This window comes from Monodelphis domestica, chromosome 1 (genome assembly GCF_027887165.1).
Source record: "Monodelphis domestica isolate mMonDom1 chromosome 1, mMonDom1.pri, whole genome shotgun sequence".
NCBI classification, from domain to species: domain Eukaryota; kingdom Metazoa; phylum Chordata; class Mammalia; order Didelphimorphia; family Didelphidae; genus Monodelphis; species Monodelphis domestica.
The window spans coordinates 707,090,814-707,112,397 of NC_077227.1; the positions used below are offsets into that span (position 1 = coordinate 707,090,814).

At 35.6% G+C, this 21,584-nt stretch overlaps 1 protein-coding gene and 1 long non-coding RNA gene across 5 annotated transcripts in view; one reads left to right on the forward strand and one right to left on the reverse strand.

Annotated features, from left to right (window-relative positions):
* Positions 1-21,584, reverse strand: part of ANKRD11 (ankyrin repeat domain containing 11) — a 257,700-nt gene that overhangs the window by 105,710 nt on the left and 130,406 nt on the right. For all 4 annotated transcript variants that reach the window (XM_007477320.3, XM_056810956.1, XM_007477322.2 and 1 more), the window contains one exon: positions 19,635-19,779. In XM_007477320.3, the coding sequence (XP_007477382.1) occupies positions 19,635-19,721 (87 nt within the window). In that variant the 5' untranslated portion in view covers positions 19,722-19,779. The remainder of the gene's footprint in view (positions 1-19,634; positions 19,780-21,584) is intronic.
* On the forward strand, positions 14,578-20,710 carry LOC130456334 (uncharacterized). The gene is made up of 2 exons (XR_008915017.1): positions 14,578-14,735; positions 20,494-20,710. It is a non-coding gene; the product is annotated as an uncharacterized LOC130456334 (long non-coding RNA).

The window sequence follows — 21,584 nt, forward strand, 5'->3', positions numbered from 1 at the left end:
ATACCTAGGTGGCAAAATGGATTGAATGCTGGGCCTGGAGTTAGGAAGACTTTATTTTCCTGAGTTTAAATTTGACCTCTGACACTAGCTGTGTGACCCTAGGCAAGTCTTAATAACCCTGTTTGCCTCATTTTTCTCCTATGTAAAATGGTCTTGGAAAGCAAACAGGAACAACTACAGTATCTTAGCCAAGAAAATCACAAATGGAGTCAAAAGAAATTGGGCACAACTGAAATGAAAAAAAAAAACAGAACAGTTTTGAAAATGAATTCAGTATACAATGAAAAAGAAAAGAAAGCTCTAAATAATAAATAACAGGGACTCAATTTCAGGCACAGTCTATTTCACACTATGTATTAAAATGCTCACTTTACTTGGTGTTTAATTCAGATTAAAAATAAAATAAGCAGAGCAAGCACTGAAAGCAATACTCCAAATGGAATTTGATCGGGTTTAAATACATTCTAACCATCCAAGATTACACTATGCCTGTCAGAGTGTCGTCTGGTACTTACTACATGAGCTTCTTGGGCTACGATGTCATCCTGTTGACACATCCACGGATCTTGCAATACACTTAAGGATCTTTGTTTCAGATGTTTAGCTATGCTTCACCCATGTGGTACTTGAGAACTTGAATAAAATGTAACAATCCTTAGAGGCAAGCATTCTATTTTCACTATCCCACTCTCCAAACCTCTCATGCCTCTCAGATGGCATGCCCTCTTAAAACATTCAGTCAAAAAACTTGCCTAATTTCACCAAGAAAAAACTGAGACCATGTTCAGAGTTCTCCTTCTTTCCACTCATCAGCATTGATCTTGCAGAGGAAGAGTTGGTCAAGTCAGCACTCTCTAAATGAGGTCTTTTCCTCATTTCTTTCAAATTTCACCAGCAAATTGTTCCAACTAGTTCTTTGCCTTTTCTCCCATTTCATTCATCCCTATCTACTGGCTCCAACCTCTGCCTCAGCCATCTACAAACAAGCTCCAGTCTCTCTCTTTGTTTAAAAAGAAAAAGGAAAAAAAAGAGAGAAGAGAAGAGAAGAGAAGAGAAGAGAAGAGAAGAGAAGAGAAGAGAAGAGAAGAGAAGAGAAGAGAAGAGAAGAGAAGAGAAGAGAAGAGAAGAGAAGAGAAGAGAAGAGAAGAGAAGAGAAGAGAAGAGAAGAGAAGAGAAGAGAAGAGAAGAGAAGAGAAGAGAAGAGAAGAGAAGAGAAGAGAAGAGAGAAGAGAAGAGAACTTTCACATGTTGAAATTTGAGGTAAGAGATAATGAGCTCAGTTCTGCACAGACTGAATCTGAAATATCCATGGGGCAGCTTCTCCCTCCAAAGCTTACAACCAACAAGACTCAGAATTTACATCTTCAAAGAGAGGCCTTGCCTAGAAATTCTAATACTCTAGCTGCTAATAACTTTCACTTTTAGGTTAACTTCATATACAAGCATAATGTTTTTCCTCCCATTCCTTTAAAATATAAGCTCCATTGTGGGTAGGGACTTGCTGTTTCCCTCTTTCAGTACCCTGAAAGCTTAGCCCAGTGTCTGGAGAACTTAATTAACAAAGTTTGCTGACCAAATTCTCACAATTTCAACATAGAATCTATCATTCCATCACAGTGAATTAATTACAATTATATTTAAACCTAATGTTTAAACTTTTTATTTATTAAAGAAAAAGGATTTATACCCGATTCTGACCTTTAATCATACTCTATTACATGCACATACTCCCCTACACATCCCCACAAAAATTTAAGATACATTACTAACAAAGGTCTGCAAGAAGAGAAATAGATAACTATAGAACCAGAGAAATATTAATTGTTCATGGATGGGCAGAGCTAATTTAATTAGTATGACAGTCTTATCAACATTAATTGACCTATTTAATACCCTCCTAATTTAATTACAAAAAATTATTTTATTGGCATAGAAAAAAAGAGCAAGATTCATCTAGAGGAAAAGAGAAAGAATGTTTTAAATTAATTTTTTAAAAGTGAAGGAAAGTCTAGCAATACCATATTTTGAATTATATTTAAATTAATGTATTAAATTTAAATTATTATTAAGGAGTAATTATCAAAACTGGTACAATTTAAGAAAAAGAAAGGTAGATCACTGAAACAGAACAGCATACAACAGTAGTAAAAAATTACAGTAATCTTTTATTTGACAAAAGCACAGCAACAGGTTTATGGGATAAGAGAGATCACTATTTCCACTTTTCTTTTTGTTTCTTAATTTTTTTTTAAAATAACCCTTACCTAACCATCTTAAAATCAAGACTGTGTACTGGTTCTAAGGCAGAAGAGAGGTAAGGGCTAGGCAATAGGAGTTAAGTGACTTGTCCTGGGTCTACCACTAGGATCTGTATGAGGCTAGATTTGAACCTAGAACTTCCCCTCTCTGGGCTTGGTTTCTCCACCCCCCTTTAAAAATACATATTATCTCATTTGATCTTTACAATATTCCAGCTAAGTAAGGGCTATTATTATCTCCATTTTGCACTTGAAGGAAAAAGTGAGAGGCAAGTTAAATGACTGTCCAAGGTAACAGTGCTAGCAAGTGCCTGGGGTCAACTTGAAATCAGCTCTTTGAACTCCAAGACTAGAACTCAATACACAAAGCCACTAAATGTCATTTGCTCAATGTAGGAATTTGTTTTCCCTGACTATGCATATTTTGCAAGAGTTTTCTATAATCTACCCTATCCTACTGATGCCTCACTCCCAACAGAAGAGAATATAAAATTAATTGGGAAAAGTATTTATCCACTGAAAAATAAAATGAAAATTTAAAAACAGGACTAACATCTGTTGCTAGGTTGAAACAGGATCATATTTTTAGAATTAATCCAGCCTCCTTAATTTAAAGATGAGTGAAACCCAAACAAGGAAGTAACTTGTCCAAGGTCACACCAATGATAAGAAACAATAATGGTTTGGGTTTGTGTCAGGATTACAAAGCCAGATTTCTTTCCACATCACATGGTCCAATCTCCCATTCTCCTTAATATTATAAATATAAATATAGTTCACAACTACTAGTTCATTGGGGACCTGAAAACATAATTCATTTTGAAGGTATCCAAGTCTTACAACTGAAAGAGTACCAGTGGTAAAATTGGTAAGAGTAAAGCTAAAATTGGGCACAAAAAGCTTCATATTTTCTAAAAACAAAATAATTGTAGTTATTTACCTACCTGTTGTTCAAAGCTTCAAGAGTAAAGGGTTTTTTACATGTGTAAAAACTTTAAGGATGTGTTAACACATGAAATAATAATACTAACAATGATGGTTAGTATTTACACAGTGCATTAAGGTTTACAAAAAAGTTTTCAAATGTCATTTTATTTAATTCCTTTAGTATATAGGGGCTATCATTAGCACCATTTTAAAAAAGGAAGAAACTGAGGCAGAGTTCTTTGGCCAAAATCACACAATCACACAGTTGGTAAATGTCCGAAGAAGGGTCTATACAAAGATCTTCCCCACTGTAGGCATAGTGTTCAAGCCACTGTGATACCTAAGTATACCTAGGAACTCTTTCATTTGGTTTCTTTGTTATTTTAGAACATGTCTGTGGAAAAGATCTCATTTTTAGAAGCTGGATAATGGACATAGGATTGTTGAAAAGAAAACAATTAATTTCCAATTAATTATAGCTATAAATGTAGGTAACATATGAAATGTAAAAAATTCCTAAAACAGATATTTTAATTCAGCAAATGATATATACTTGACAATTACTGGCTTCTAGAAGTACCAGATTTTTCCTATTCATTGTTAACAAGATTAAACTGATAATACAAACAAGTAATTGGTAAATTCAGGGTTTTGTTCTATATGGAAAAATACATGGAAGCCTTTTAAAGGCAAATTACAATCAAATATAGATCTTGTGATTAAAAGACATATTGAATGTATATTCCAAATAGGAATTAAGTCAAGTTTAATATTGACTTCAACTAAACAATTAAAGAAAACAGACTGGAAAGTGTAACTGTGAAAATGTGGTTTGCCAAGACTGTGAATTACCCAAACTCTGTAAAGGTTTTGGCCAAGCTGTAAAATCTAAACTTAAGTGGTGGCCGCGGGGGTGGGGGGACAGACAGGGAGAGGGAGAGGGAGAGGGAGAGGGAGAGGGAGAGGAAAGGAGAGAGACAGAGAGACAGAGAGACAGAGACAGAGAGACAGAGAGAATATAGCCAAGCAATAGAAAAGGGCCTAGGCCAAAATGGCAGAGGCCTGAGTGAGTCAATCTTTATCACTCACCACAAAATCGTCTTCAAGCAAGCTCCAAACCTCTGAAGTCCAACTCCAACTAACTTCCAGTCCAAAAACTACCTCTAACTCAATAAGTTCCTTCCTTTTAAAGAAATTTTCTCTTATGTCACCTCTAAATTTTCAGTGTTTTAGACACTGAAAATCTTCCCAGGACTGCCCATTCTTAGTTCTCATCTTCTTTTGTTCTCACCTTCTCTGATTAGATTAAATCTACTGAGTACTTCACACCTCTTTTGTTAAGCTTGCCTTTTATAAGTTGCTTGACCTTTTAGGTACTAATTTAACCTTTATAGGTACTTAGCATCCTTTTTGTATTAGATCTAAAAATGTTCTAGCTTAAGGTTCTAGCTTTACTATAAGTATGAGTTAGAGACTTTTCATTGTTCAATCAGGAGTTTGCAACTTTATCTTCCCCTAAGGCACTATATGAGTAGGGTGGAGTAATTTTAAAAGTTCTCAATACATTCCTGACCTTACCTCCATTGCTAAAAATGGGGAATAGCTTAATCAAATCTTCTGAAGTAGAGTCTGAGCAGTTTTAAGATTCACAACAAGTCCCTTCTAGAATCCCTGGCACATGGGACTAGTACTTCCTAAGAATTTGAATACAACCCCTTTCCTTTTATAATTCTACCCACAGAATTTTTAAAAATCCAATTGAGAACTAGAGGTACTATGACCATGAGCCCAATATTTATATTTTATAGATAAGACTAAAGCACAGAAAAATTAAGTGCCATCAATCAACAGGGTTGCAAAAACAATAATAAGGAAGAATTCAAACTCAAATCTTTTGACTCTAAATCTTATCTCCTGAACCCCAGGGCAAGGGCAGATGCTGCCCACACCCTGCCTACTGCAAGGATGCTATATATAAAAATATTCATAACAGCATTATGTAGAATAACAAAAACTGTATGTATCCAATAGATGGTGAATGACTAAGCCAACAGTGGTATAAGAATTTAATGGAATATAATTACACCATAAGAAATGATAACATGAAGCAGCAAGAGAGTGGAAGAATGAGTAAAACTGTGTTTCATCTACTTTCTCTGACACATATTAGCTACGTGAATCCTGAGCAAGTAACTCAATCTATAAGTGCCTAGACAAACCACTAAAAGATTGACTAGGATCAAAGTAGAGAGATTTTCAAAGAGTGTTTTAGGTATATTTGGTTTTCTAAGAAACTCCTTGAACCCTCCTCTTCAATTACAATGATAACAATATCATTAGATGTATAATTCCTATTCCTCTGGGGTGGGTCTAAGAGATGTACAGAAAAATAGAGGTGAAGGAAGGTGAGAGACCAAGAAAAACCCATAATGGAAAAAAGGATTCCAGCTAAAACTGAAAGGCATCCAGAAAAACATTTCATGCATAAGAGAGAAGCAATAAAAAGACAAGAGTTTGGACATGGAGTGTCCAATATAGAAATTTCAAGAAGGTCACTGGTGCCAGATTGCACAACACGAGCAGGGAAATAATATGGAAGAAGACTGAAAAGGTTCTGAAGGGCTTGAAAGGTAAAAATGGGAAATCCCTGGAGTTTCTTAAATAAGGAAGTAAAATTATAAAAGCTAGATTTTAAGAAGAGCACTTTGGTACTTAAGAGAAGAAAAGATAGGACACAAGACAGATTATATAGTGGGCTATAGAAAGAATCTAAGCATAAAAGGATGATAATCTGAATCAAAACGGTGCTGAGCCAGAAGAAAAAATGTCTTAAGGAAAAACAAAGACATGGAAACAGATTGGATATGTGGGATACATTTTTTCCCATCTAAGCTTAACAGAATCCTTGGAGTATACCTACAAAATGCCAGGATAAGAATTTAAACACTTAAAAGTTACACTAGCATGCACGAATGAAATCACAAGACTGGTGTAAAAAAAAAAAGACCAAATATGAATGGTAATTTCATTCACTAATGAAAATACTTATGATTAAAAATGAAGAAAGGACAATGAATACAATTATACAAACAAAATATAGCAGTAGTAGCAGAATACACTAAACAGCTTTAAAGGATTCTAAGATCAAAGATTCATAGGATTTTTCCTTTTCTTTGATCTCATGGGATACAGACTTGCTTGTATGTATGCAGTTTTCTAACCTTTGGGCATAGTTCCAAATTGATCTCTAAGAGGACCAGGTCACAACTCTACTAACAGCACATTAGGGCCCCTATTTTTTCAATATCCACTCCAGCTTTTGTCATTTTCCTTCTGTTGTGTTAGACAAGCTGATATGAGCATCAAAGTATCTCAAGAGTTTTTCAATTTGCATTTCTCCCAAAAAGTAAGAAAACTACCAGTTTGTATTCTTTGACTTGTATCAATGGTGGAACTACTGTTATTTTACAAATATAGTTAACTCTCTTATATATTTAAGAAACGAGACCTTTATCCAGAAAAATTTGCTTTAAGAGTTTTTCTCGCAATTCCTACTTCCTATCGAATTTTGGCTACACTGCTTTTATTTGTAAACTTTTTGATTTAATGAAGTCAGAATTGTCTATTTTACCTCCTATGACGGTCTCAATTTATTATTTGTTCCTGAATTCTTCCATTATCCATAAGATCTGAAAGGTAACTTTTTTCCCCCCATAATCCTCTAATTTGCTTAAGATATTACTCTTTATATCTAAATCATGTACGTATTTTGAGTTTATCTTGTTATATGGTGTGAAATATTGGTCTAGACTATATTTCTATCATACTGCTTTCTAATTTTTCCATTAATAAAGATAAAACATATAAATCATGCACATTCTGTAAGAATTTCATCAAAATTCTGATTCACCACAATGACATCCTCAACAACTACTTACATCTTTTCTAATTGCATAATGTTTAAAGAAATGATTCTTAAATCTTTTTTGCATTTAGAGAATGCCATGTACCCTCTCTCATGTTTTGGATGAAAAAAATAAAACACATGTTGTTATTAAAAATTATATGAAATAGTTATCAAAAATTTGAGAGAAAAAAATGCAAAAACAAGAATTCATGGATGCCAAGTAAGAAACGCAAGCTTAAAGGCAAAGCTGAAAGAGAGCTTTCAAATCTCAGACTCCCTACTAGATCACCTAATAACAAATTCTATTCCAAACTCTTCATTTTAACAATATTGAAGTGGGGGTGGGGAGTGGCACCACTAGGAAATATAAAAGTCAAAAATGAAGATGCAGACACAAGTTAATAATCAGATTGTTATCATTTTTTATTGGTCACCATTTCTTTTCTTTACAACTAGACTATTAGCTCAGAGAGGACAAAGAATAATACTATGTACTTCTTTTACATCTTCCACTGAAACTTGAACAGTATTGAATAAATAGAATATGCTCAAATATTTGATGATTGAAAGAGACTGCAATAGTTTCAAGATCTTATAGTTTAAGTAATGGTTATATTTCAAAAGTTAATTTGGAAACCAGGCACTTAATTAAAAATTTTTTAAGGAGAAGGGCTGAAAAGCAAAGAATAACTATTTAAAATTTTGAAACACGTTGAATTTCTATGTAATTCTCAAATCCATCACTCATTTCTTATTCCCCAGGGCTCTCAAACAGGCCAAATCCAAATTTCTCATTACAATACTTCTAACATTTTCCCTATTTTAAAATTGTTTACTTCCCTAAAATATCAAAATTGAAGCACCAATTAAATTATTTGTTTGAACTAATTCAAATTAATGATAATCCTGTTCTTACTCCAAGAGATTATCTGAATTCTTACAGAATCCAAATATATCTCATTTGTAGAATTTTAGGAAAGATAACAAAATAACACCATGGAGTAGGGTCTATCTCTATGGCCTTCCTGCTATTAAGAAAAGAATCACGGGGCACATAAGGAATTTAGTGAATTAAGAACCAGGCACAGGGATGGGAGGTCTTTGGTTCAACTTTGACCTAGCTATATGACACTGGGCAAGGCACTTAACCCTTATTATTTTTCTTCCCTGGAAGCAATACATAGAATTGATTCAAAGATGAAAGGTAAAAAGAGGAGGAGTAAAAAGAAGGGAAAAGGGGGTGGGGAAAGGGAGGGAAGGAAGGCAGGAAGGCAGCATTAAGCTATTTAAATAATGTTAAAATAACAAATTTTTTGTTAAGTTTCCAAAAAGCATGAACAATTCCCTCGAATTAAAATTATTTTCTCTCTTTAAATTTTAGGAAATACATTATAGTTGAAATGAAATTGGAACACCAACCCTATTCTTTCATTTTGTATATGAGAAACATATACGTTTGAGGTGGACAGTCAGCCACATGAACAAAAACGTTTGAGATTTAACTGCCTAAAAAAGGACCACCCCAATTGCAGTTCAAAAGAAATGAATCTTGATTAAAAAACAGGAAAATCTCCCTTCTCTTGAGCAGCTGTTGAATGTCATATTGGACATTCAGCTACAGGTCACTTCAGAGGGATTTTTTTTTTTTAATCAGAAAGAAGCAGCACACAGCCAAGAACGAGAAGAGAAGCAGCCAAAATCTTAGGAGAATCAGGGCTATTTTATATTTTGTGTGTGTGTGTGTGTGTGTGTGTGTGTGTGTGTGTGTGTGTGTGTGTGTGTGTGTGTGTGTTTTAACATGATGAATGAGAAGGGAACTGACCAGTCAAAAGAGAAATAATAAATATTTGTCTGATACTCCAGATGATCAAAGATTTTAATAATCACTAGCCAAAACAGGCAGAAAGAGAGGTAAACCATTCATTTACCAAAGAACATTGGCATTTAGTTAATGAAATCAAAATCCAAAATGAACTTGGGAAGACGCTAGCAGATAGATCTAGTGAGGAGGGACTACCTTAAACTATAAGGTAGACAAGTACAAGAAAAATTCAGGATTATATTCAGATACTCAAGCTCTGTTTTGAAGGAAAAATATACAAGAAATACCGAGTGAGGATTTAAGCATATACTAAAAGTTGGAAAGAATAATATTTATAACTACTTTTTGTTATGAACTGGAAGCAAAGTTTACAATAGGAGAAGAATTGGTTAACATATTGTGATATTAATATGATGAAAAATGATTCTGCCATAAGAGATAACAAATATGAGGCAATTAAAAGAAACTTTAAGAATGGTTTCAGAGTAAAATATAGAATAGGAAGAAAATTAATAAAATTACTATAATAACAAAAAAGGAAAACAAGCCTGAAATACTTCAGAACTATAAAAATTATAGTAACCAATAAAAACTAAGAAATATGATATGGCATGATTAATGACCTGTAGCCAAGATGCAACTATACCGAAAGAGAGATATGCTTAATTATTGGCAAAACACTGATTTATTTTCTTTGATTGTTCTTATTTGTTAAAAAGTAGGGATGGGAGACAGTCTTACATAGAATGTGAGTGAGAAGAGAAGAGGAAGAGAAGAGGGAGAGGGAGAGGGAGAGGGAGAGGGAGAGGGAGAGGGAGAGGGAGAGGGAGAGGGAGAGGGAGAGGGAGAGGGAGAGGGAGAGGGAGAGGGAGAGGGAGAGGGAGAGGGAGAGGGAGAGGGAGAGGGAGAGGGAGAGGGAGAGGGAGAGGGAGAGGGAGAGGGAGAGGGAGAGGGAGAGGGAGAGGGAGAGGGAGAGGGAGAGGGAGAGGGAGAGGGAGAGGGAGAGGGAGAGGGAGAGGGAGAGGGAGAGGGAGAGGGAGAGGGAGAGGGAGAGGGAGAGGGAGAGGGAGAGGGAGAGGGAGAGGGAGAGGGAGAGGGAGAGGGAGAGGGAGAGGGAGAGGGAGAGGGAGAGGGAGAGGGAGAGGGAGAGGGAGAGGGAGAGGGAGAGGGAGAGGGAGAGGGAGAGGGAGAGGGAGAGGGAGAGGGAGAGGGAGAGAAGAGAAGAGAAGAGAAGAGAAGAGAAGAGAAGAGAAGAGAAGAGAAGAGAAGAGAAGAGAAGAGAAGAGAAGAGAAGAGAAGAGAAGAGAAGAGAAGAGAAGAGAAGAGAGAAGAGAAGAGAAGAGAAGAGAAGAGAAGAGAAGAGAAGAGAAGAGAAGAGAAGAGAAGAGAAGAGAAGAGAAGAGAAGAGAAGAGAAGAGAAGAGAAGAGAAGAGAAGAGAAGAGAAGAGAAGAGAAGAGAAGAGAAATGCTAACAGAAGGAAAATGCAAATTGTGAGAAAGAGAGAGGTCAATGAACTACAATGTAGAAGTCAAGAAGGGAACTATGAAGAAAGTGAAAAATTAATGAGGCTATGATATAAAGGGTTTTAAAAGGGAAACCAAAGCTGAGTATGTAGATCCACAGAATTGATACTAGTAAATGTCTTCAGATAAGTAAAGTAGAGTTCGAGTCAACTGGGTTATCAACATTAAATCTGACAGCAATAGAGTGAACACTGAAAATTGTGATAGAGGCAAGACAGAAAGAGAGAACTTCAGGCTTGCAGACCTGATCTGCAAAATCAAGGTGAAGATTTCCAACAAATGGAATGTTCCAAAGAGGAAGAAGGGATTCTCTATCTATTGGAATTGAAGCTGGCCAGGGGGATTCATCTCTCTCTGGAGGTTGACTGAACAAGAAAGGACGCAAGCCTGGCAGTAGGGGGAAGAAGCTGAGAACTATTATTAACCTCTGTCCCAGACTGAATGATTGGGGGGGGGGGGGGGGGGGGTTTAGACCTTGGTAGTTTTGTGAAGAAGAAAAGAAGAATAACAGTTGCCCTCCATCTCTCTGACTGTCCCTCTATCACAGTTGTAACTGGACTGATTTCCCAAACCCTCAAATTCTCCTTATAGTTTAGGGAAATCTTCATCCCTCTTGCCTCAGTTCTCTATCCTGTTGTTTCCCAATAAACTCCTTACCTGAGAAAGAAAACAAGAGTATCTTCATAGTCCACTGAGGGGGAGGGGCGAATCCACAAGCTTCAAGAAGAAACTGGGAGGGAGAGGCTGGAAGAAGGGAAGGGGGTGAGGGAGTGTGTGGAATCTGGGAGTGAAGGGAGGAGGAGGTTAGGAAATAAGATTGATCTATCAGTCATCAATAGAAATTATAGGCAAACCCCAGAGCATTCCCTGTGGCAGCATCTCTCTATCTCTGAAGTAGTACCTCTATATGCATTATAACCAGGCAGCCCTCAGGTGTGTCCCCATACTAGCAGTCATAAGCCAGAGTACAAGTCACTGCAACAAGAAATAGTCACACAGATTACCATTTCTATTACAAGATGTGATACTCAAATAAGCTGTATAAGGAAGGATATAGGTTGAACATAGTTGGAAATAGAGAAAGTAAAAAAACCTATGAATTTGCAGTGGGATCAGATAAATGAATTTGGTTGCTATACATTCAACTTGGCAAACTGAAGAGGCACCTATTGTCACACCATCATCCCACCCAAAATTATCAATGACAAGATATTATATTTGATCCTAGAAGTAAATAAGGAATAACTGGAATTTACCAAGTAGATAAGCAATTTTTGCTCAGATCCTTACAAGAGGAAAATTATTTGAGCAGTAGTACTGAACAAGATAGATTGGAGTGAAGATAGAACTGAGTGAGAAACCAAAATAGTAAATAAAACAGTAAACAAAATTGATGGTTAATCAATCTGAATTTCATTCTTGTTTGAATAATGTATTGTTTCTGTTAAAGTTCACAATTAAAAAAGAAAACTCAAAGGGGAGAACTTGAACAAATTCTAAAGCAAAAAACCTGTCAGAATGTGTGGATCCTTTTCACATTTTGCTGCAAACTATATAGGGATTTATACCCTTGGAAGGCTCTGTAATTCTTAAAGAGGCCAACTGACAAAATTATGAGAAGATTTTTAAGAAAGAAATACTCCATAGCTACCCCTAGGGGAAAAGGTTTGTTAGATGTCAGCTTTAACTATCTGGCTCACATCCCTAGAATTCTGAAAGTTGCACACAATCATACACACAATGAATAAGAATGAAATAACTCCAGAATCCTTGACTTTTATGATTAAACTATAAAACTACATTTAAAGCAATATATAGATAAAACAGCAAACTATCCAAAGACTTTAAAGAATTCATCAAGCAAATGGACTTATAAAATGACAATTTTGTTTCCCATCCCTTATCTCTATGTTCAATTGCTTTGTCAATTTCACCTAACACAATTTTATACCAAAAACCAAACCCAAAGCAAAGCTTACTTTACACTAGGGGTTCCCAAACTTTTTACCCAGGGAGCCAGTTCACTGTCCCTCAGACCGCAGGAGGGCCGGACTATAAAAAATCTATGAACAAATCTTTATACTGCTTTATACCACTGTCTGGGATAGCTGTAGCGCTGGCTGTGATGGGCCTGTCACACCCTGCACAGGCCCATCACTACCACCACTATACCAGGCAGCAGTATACACAGTGCAGAATCCCCTCCCCCAGATCCCTGCTCACCATGCTGATGAATTCCATGGTGCAGCCACATAATCCTTCTTGTTTAGTTACTCTCAGAACAAGGCATCAGGCAAAGGATTATGTCACCAGAAGTAGTACTGTGCGTGAGTGAGGCCACGCTTTGCGGTGCTACTATATACAGTGCTCCTCTCACTGACCACCAATGAAAGGGGTGCCCCTTCAGGAAGTATGGTGGGGCCGGATAAATGGCCTCAGAGGGCCGCATGTGGCCCACGGGCTGTAGTTTGGAGGACCCAGGGCTAGAGGGGCAACTATGTCAGGCACTGGCATGGCTGTGAGGACAATGCCATGGCCAAAAACAAACCAATAAACAACAACAAACCAGCCCTTGGTCTCTAGGGACTCTCACTGTCATGGAGGAGAACAGGATTGGAGAAGAGGATGGAAAATGACATGAATGAATCCAAGTACAAAAAAAGATATAAAGGAAAACTTGGAATACTCTTTTAGGGGAGAAACAAAGATTTTTAAGCTGAAAAGGCATTTCAATAGAGTGGGTTTTTTTAGCTGTATAGGAAGGCAGGAAAGCCAAAAAGATAGAGAAGAGGTGGGGAGGGGGTTCCAGGCATATGGGAAAGTCAGTGAAAGTGCCAGGATTTAGGAATTGGAAGGTCTCAGCAATGAGGCAAGTATGACTGGAGTAGAGAGTAATGGGGAAAGACAATGTAAGAAAACAGGAAAAATAGGAAAGGCCCAAATAATAGAGGGCATGAAAAGTTAAAAAGATGAGTTTATATTAGATAATGCTTACATTCTCAAAGAGTGAACCAGCCAACAATTATTATAAACATTTTGGTTAATAAGTAAAAGTTGCACTTTGAGTCTCTACATGATAGTTTCTTATTACACTAAAAAAAGAGGAGGGACGGAGAAATATTCTCAAAGGATTTACAGGCTCATGAAAAACTAAAACAAACCAAAACCAATGAAGAGAAGTTGTAAAAGTATATCTGGGATTAAGAAGGAAAAAATCTCCCTAAGTATGAATTGTCTAAAAGTAGAAAAGAGGCTGCTTTATGAAAGTGAGTACACAAAATGTAAAGAAGATTATTGCTTAAGAATAGACACAATAAAAACTACTTCTAATGTCCTTTTTGATATTCCATGATTCTCTTATTTAAAAAAAGGACTGGTATTATACGGAGTAATTTAGATTAAAGTAAGAAAGAAACAAGTTAAAGCTGTTAATCTGGATATGGCACAGCCACTGTGGGAAAATCTCCAAATGAGCTAAATTTATTTCATTCCATCAAGGACCTGGGTTTTCCCTGTTGTGGGAGAGTTGTTGGCACAGAGAAAGCACTAAATTAATGTGTGATGACTTACAAGAGTCCAAGAAGTTTTGGAAACTACAAATTAATTGAGAGATTAATTAATAAATGGGAGAAATATGTCATTTGGTTCATGGTAAATACACAATTTTACTAAATCTTCAAAACTCTTAGAATAAGTAGTATATAAAACATGTGAAGTAAATAAACAAGAAAGCAAAAAAAATTTTTTTTAGGTCAAGAAAATTCAAAATGGTTAAGGTCAACAAGGTTAGAGTAGATTGTTTAAAATCTATATTCTAGATGTAAGTATTACAATTAGATATGGGCAAAAAATAATACTGGAATTAAAAAATCTAACTACAAGAATAATTTTTCAATATTAATCAATTATTGAAATTTTAACTTTGGTAACCAATGAAAATACATTCTGAAGACCTCTCCTTCAAAAGATTCTATATCACACTCACTCCAATAGTTGTTCACTATTGAGATATAGTCTTTTAAATAAATCTACTGCCCAAAAATCGACTTTGTTTCTTTAAATAAAAATGACAACATAAACTGTACTACATTGAGATTCTTAAACATTATGGCCTAATAAAGAGGTTTGAAGAAGATAAAATGGAGAATAATTGGACAAAACTAAAAATGTTCTGTTACTCTAAAAAAGAACTACATTTCCTGGGACTTCCTGTCATTACATACTTCCTGTAGTCAGGGAATAAATTCAGTGGGTGTTTCTGCTCTACATCTTTGGCCTCCTGGCAAGCATAGTGGTGGTAAGTGTGGGGGTTTTAACAGGCTGATTAGCCATGGGCACTTGGTTTTTATTTTGTTACCTTTTCATTCCTTTACTTTTAATGATCATTAATAAATCTCCCAAAATGTAATATTTTTATTAGTTGACATTAATTTTAACTTTTACAAGAGGCTTAGTACCAGCCCTCAAGGGAAGGACATCCAAAATTATGTATACTCATTTTTTTAAAAATTCCAAATCTTCAGTAGTTAGAGGAGGAAATCTAACTAACATCCATCACACTGCAAATCTGACAACATTCCAAAAATATCAACTGTTGAAAAGAATACAGGAAAACAGGAACTTTTATGTGTTGATGATGAAGTTGCACAAATTAGTCTATTCATTTCTGAAAGCAGCTCAGAACTGTGACCAAAATGTTAATAAGCTCCCCTTTCACTTTGACATCCCAATACCACTAACAGGATGATAAAAACAAAGAGAACAAAGAAAGATAAAAAAGGTCCTATGTAATAGAACTAAATAACTGGAAAGTATTAATTGCTTATGGGGAGGTTAAGCCAATAAAATAAAAATTACAATCCTAACTAAATTGAAAAGATGAGAAAAAAATTAAATTCATGTGGAGGCAAAAAAGGTCAAGAGCTTCAAGGGAAATTATACAGAAAATTTGGAAGGAGGGGCCAATCAATATCACATTCTAAGTAAAGCTGCAAAACTATAATTCCAGAAAGAAGAGAGACTGGCCTGAAGTCTGGAAAAACTGGTTTCAAATCTGGACTCAGAAACTGCCTACCTGAGGGACCTTAACCATAATTACCTAGACCTTACCACCTTTCCTCCTTGGAAATGATACTTAGTATCAAGGTATAGGTTTAAAAATAAGATAAGAAATTAATCACTGGAATAGATTAGGTATATAACATGCAAAGGAACCTAGCATTCTAATGTTCAAGAAACATTAAGTCCCTAGCCACTGAAATGTGGGCTCATTATTTGAAAAAAAATATTATAAAAAAACATTATTAATTGAAAGCCATAAGTTTTAGGCCATACCCTCAGACTTCACTACAATTTTCAAATGTATACATGGCTGCGATATAAACAAGTCACATAAATTAGAGGAAGCAAGGAAAAACAAAAAGTACTTCATGAGCAAGCAAGGTATAAAGAGGACAAAAGAGTAAATAAAAGATAATTTTCATTCCATGAAGTTTAAAGGATTTTAAACAAATACAATAAAGCAAAGACTAAGGGGGAAACTGTTGTAGTGAGGTTCTATGATAAATGTTGCATTCCCTAAATACATGAGGAAAAATATTAAATTTTATTTTTAAAAAGGTTTATTTATTTATTTGTTGTTTGAGCACCATAATTTAACAGGTATCTCCCTCCACCATTTTTGCTCCTACAGGGCTATCTCATTCATTATTCTGCAGGCAGTGGCCATGTACTTTGTTTACAATTCTTTGCTACTGCAAAAAAGTGTTGCCATTAACATTTTGGTGACCATGAGGACTTTCTTCTCATCAATGTCTTCCTAGGGGTATAAACCTAGTAATGAATTGTCTGGGTCAAAGGATAAGAACATGTTTTTCACTTTATTTCCAAGTTTACAAAAATACTTCTGCCAATTCACAGCTCCACCAATCATGTACCAGAATGTCTGTCTTTGAGACAGATGTCCCAGTGCAATAGTATTAAAATTCAAATGAAAAATGGGGCCCACTAAACAATATTTAAGGATTCCTGCTGGTCACAGGATGACTTGAGCTTTAAAATAGAATCTTATCTATGTTTATTGTATTTTTCATTTTTAAAAAGACTTCCCACACCTCACACCTAGCAGATTGGCTAACATGACAGCAAAGGAAAGTAATGAATGCTGGAGGGGATGTGATGAAGCTGGGACATTAATGCATTGCTGGTGGAGTTGTGAATTGATCCAACCATTCTGGAGGGTAATTTGGAACTATGCCCAAAGGGCGACAAAAGACTGCCTGCCCTTTGATACAGCCATACCACTGTTGGGTTTATACCCCAAAGAAATAATAAGGAAAAAGACCTGTACAAGAATATTCATAGCTGCTCTCTTTGTGGTGGCCAAAAATTGGAAAATGAGGGGTTGCCCTTCCATTGGGGAATGGCTGAACAAATTGTGGCATATGTTGGTTATGGAATACCATTGTGCTCAAAGGAATAATAAAGTGGAGGAATTCCATGGGAACTGGAACAACCTCCAGGAAGTGATGCAGAGCAAAAGGAGCAGAGTCAGGAGAACATTATACACAGAGACTTATCCACTGTGGTACAATTGAATGTAATGGACTTCTCCATTAGTGGCAATGCAGTGATCCTGAACAACTTGGAGGGATCTATGAGAAAGAACACTATCCAGATTCAGAGGGAAAACTGTGGGAGTGGAAACACAGAAGAAAAACAACTGCTTGATCACATGGGTTGAGGGGAATAAGATTGGGAATGTAGACTCTGAATGAACATCCTAGAGCCAATACCTACAATATGGAAATGGATTCTGGTCAAGGGCACATGTAATACCCAGTGAAATTGTATGTAGGCTATGGGAGGGGAGGAGAGGGAGGAACACAAAATGATTTTTGTAACCAGGGAATAATGTTTGAAATTGATCAAATTTAAAAAAAAAAAAACTTCCCATATACATTTTAATCTGGTTTCTGTCATACTCTAGAATTTTTGGGACTAAAAGTTTCACATTTTTTTTCCCAATTGTAAACAAATACAGGGCTGAGTCTAGTGCCAAGACCTGAAATAAAATGCAGTCTCAGACACTTATGACCAAAATGAAGTCATTTACTCTCTGTTGATCTTCATTTACTCAAATTTAAAATGAGGATAATAATGACATCTAACTACAAGGGTACTGTGAAGATTAAACAAGATAATTTTGCAAAGTACTCAGAACAGTTCCTGTATATTTATATATCAACCATAGTTTGAAAATAATGTGATAATTATCTGTTTTCAGGAAATTTAGATGACTCAGTTTACCTTTTGAAACCTCTTTTACCCTTTGAGAAACCTCAGTACTAAGCACCCCTGTTTTGGGGTTGATCTATGGGCTTTAAAGATGTTTGTGAACCCTTAGTAGGTGGGATCTGTGGACATCGCTAATGTTAAGTGCCTTTTATTTGTTTTGGAGGCTTCTCTTATTGAGTTAAGTCTCCTCTCACAAGCAGAGTTCCCGAGTTTGACCCTTGCTTTAGATGTGACATAGCTGACCCCGACGTGATACCCCTGAGGCTGGATGCAAACAGGTTTGCACCCTGTTTGTGGTTTGTCTCTACAGGCTTGCCAAAGCAAATTCTCCAGAGGGTATGAGAGACCCCCCCAACACCCCCAAGTTATGTTTCTCTTTGGAGATGGCAATAAACACGGTGTTTTCGCCCAGGGCAGAGTTGGTATTGGAGCTGGCATTTAGTGGGATGCCTTCTACCAGGGATACGTTTCCCAGAGTCCCCAGGGTGTGGGCCCTGTGTAGTATGTGGTGGCCAATGTTGGACCCTATCCCTATTCCTGATTAAAGACATAGGATTTTCTGACTACTTTGGTAGTTCTGTGTTAGTTCCAAGTTAACACTACCCATACTCTCTGCAACATTGACTACTCCCATTTAATTACATCTTTGTCAATTATCACTTCTTTTATTATTAATAATTGAAAGCATTTTTTCATATGATTAATAGTTTCAATTCTTTTGAGAATTATATGTTGATATTACTTGGCTAATTATCATTCATTTTACATTTAGAACACCTGTGCATGTGTCCAGGCTATAGGCCTCTGATAATTGCTTATATATCTTGGATACCAAACATGTCAAAGAAATCATTCATAGATTTTTTTCCCCCTCATTCAACTACTTCCTTCCTTATCCTAGCTGCATTTATTTTGTCTGTGGAGGTTTTTCAGTTTCTTATAAACAAAGTTATCTATTTTATATTCCATAATTGCCTCTATTCATTGTTTGATTAAGAATACTGGTACTACCTATATCTGTGAGAGGTATGTCAACTTTTCTTATATGATTTTAAACATGGCACCTTTACTATTAAGGTTACATATCTATTTAAAATGGTATAGAATATTTTAAATCCTAGTTTCTACCTGCATACCAAGTTCTAATCATTCTTTTTACTTTTCTAGGTTTTCAAAAATATTTGCCTTGTTCATTTATTACTATTTTGCTGATTTAATTTTCAGCATTCTTTTTTTGAATCATATTAGTTAAAGGTTTATAAATTTTAACATGTTTTCAAAGAACAAGCTTTTAATTTTATTTAACAATTCTAGGTCACCTGGGCTTCATTTTTTGTATTTATACTCTAATTTTTACTGTCTCCTCTTCTGCAGTAATTTTGTTTTATTTTCTAATTTTTTAAATGCCTATTCAATTCTTTTTCTTTTTTTAAGTTAATGTATAGCTGTAAGAATGTGGTTTTTCCCCTTGAGGACTGTGTTAGCCTTAATCCAGAAATGGTAGTTTGTTCTTATTTATCATTAAGATTTTCTTTCACATATCTATTCATTATTCCTATGATTTGTTCATTGACTTACTCATTATATAGGAATTCACAGTTAAATCGCTGATTTTGGCCTCTGTCTTGTTTGTGCTTCTTGAAATTGTTAACTATTCTCATTGCATTATTATCTTTAAAGGACTACTACAAAGACCACATGAACTTATCATGAATTTATAAAAGTTAACCTCTTAGAATGTGGTTCAGCTGGTCATCCACAACAGACACAGTCTTCCACTCCCTATACCTGCATTCACAGCCTTTCTTGGTTCATAATATCTATCAGGATTTCAATCATCTTCCTGCTTCAATGAAGACAACTTGATCAGAGGAAAATATTCACAAAAAGCATTGATTACCTTTTTCCCAGTTTGTTTCTCCACCATGTCGTTGCTGAGAGAGAAATCTTCTAACTGTGGTGCTTTAGAACACCCACCCTTGGGCATCGTTCTGTTCTCCTTACTTGACCTTCATTTATGCTGCCATCGCTTCATCATCAACAGTCTGTTAAAAGCAATAAAGACATTTAAATAGCTTTGAGACCTTTAACAGCCACAAAACCTGCTTGACTCACACTGGAATAATATAATCAACAATAATTTATAAAACAGAATTTGAAAAAGAACATAAACTGTCTGGCACCCTAAGATACCTGAAAATAGAAATTATTGCATGGAAAACAAAGAATATGGCAGGGAAATCTCTGTGGACCATCTAAGCCTAATGGACAACATGAGAATCATCCTTTCTTCAAATGGAGGTTTAAAGTTCCCTCCCCCTGACTCACAAAGAGACTCAAATTTGTTATGATAACTAGACATTAGCACAGAATAGCTATAACAAGGTTAAGCTAGAACTCCTAACATTAGAAGAATTTTAGCACTGAGATATTTACTTATGATTTGCCCAAGGCCATACAGTTGCAAAATCCTATAAGATAATTAGACTTAACTGAAACATTTTTTTTCTCTTCTATAAGTGTCTCCAAACCTACCTCTACCATTTCAATGATACTTATGGTCATCTTAACTCCATCTTCTTCCATATATCCTTTTATCAAGGGCATTTAAATCATCTAAATTGTCATCAATTCCATTTAGGTTCAGACTATTGCATATGTGTACCAATGTAGAGGAAGGTTCAGTCCTTTATGCTGTGATATATTGATAGGATTTAAACAGTTTGAAAATGTATATTTCTGTTCTGAATTTCCTTTAGGGCAAGTTACTTCTCTGGGCCATGACTATCTCCTCTGAAAAATGAAAGGTTAAGGAGTGGATTTCTAAGGGCATCTCTACACTGTGAAAGAGCTTAATGGAAAAAGCGCAAATCAATAGCAAAGCAAAGACATCTTTTTATGGCCACCTTGTTAAGTATGACACTACTAGACAAGAGTTAAAACATGCAAAAATAAAGATAGATCTCAAAATACAAACTCTATAACTTCCCAGAAGTATACACAGGTTCCAGACAAGTTTTTGCCTCTATTTTTATATGTTGGGTAATCTAGCCTGATCATGACCTACGTAGAAGGCATAAATTTAGAAGGGTAATTTTTTAGTCCAGATTTTTACAAATAACCTTGCTTCCTGCTTATAAAATTTATAGTTATAGTAGTTAACTTATAGTTAGTGTGTGTGTATGTTAAAACTATTATGAACCTAATTTCTCAAAAGCTGCTGTATTCCTGAATACCAACCAGAGAATTCATAGCTTCATTTTTTTTTCTTTTTTTCTAAAAAGCACCAGTCAGAATAAAGTATAATGGAATGAATACACATGACTCATCTGAGCAAGCATTTTTGATGAAAATAAGACACGTCTAAATCAGTTCTGCTCCTTAATATGCACAGGTTGATGACATATAAGTGCTCTAAGAGATGAAACTTTCTAATGGGCACTTAAATAATTGTTCTATTTAAAATTGGAGACCACATATTCCTAGAATAGTCTTTATTCAAAGAAATATTTTTTCCATTGAATACACAGTCTAACTTCTCTAGCTTCTATGATCTTGCAGTATAATAATCTTCCTCGGCTCCAAAAAAAGTACATTTGAAAAAGCAAAATATGTAGATGCCCCTACTCACATAGAAATACTGATGTACTTAATATTAAATACCTATTAACAATAAAGAAGAACCCAAGCTTGTGGTTGAGATGGCTTCTGATTACTCAGCACATCTTATACAAAAGGATTTGAAGTACATGAATTTTTAAAAAACCAAGCTAAAGGCAAATCTTGGTTCTGGAGTCACAGGGCCTTCTATAGTTTAAAGTCCATTTCTCACACTGCTGCATCCATTCTG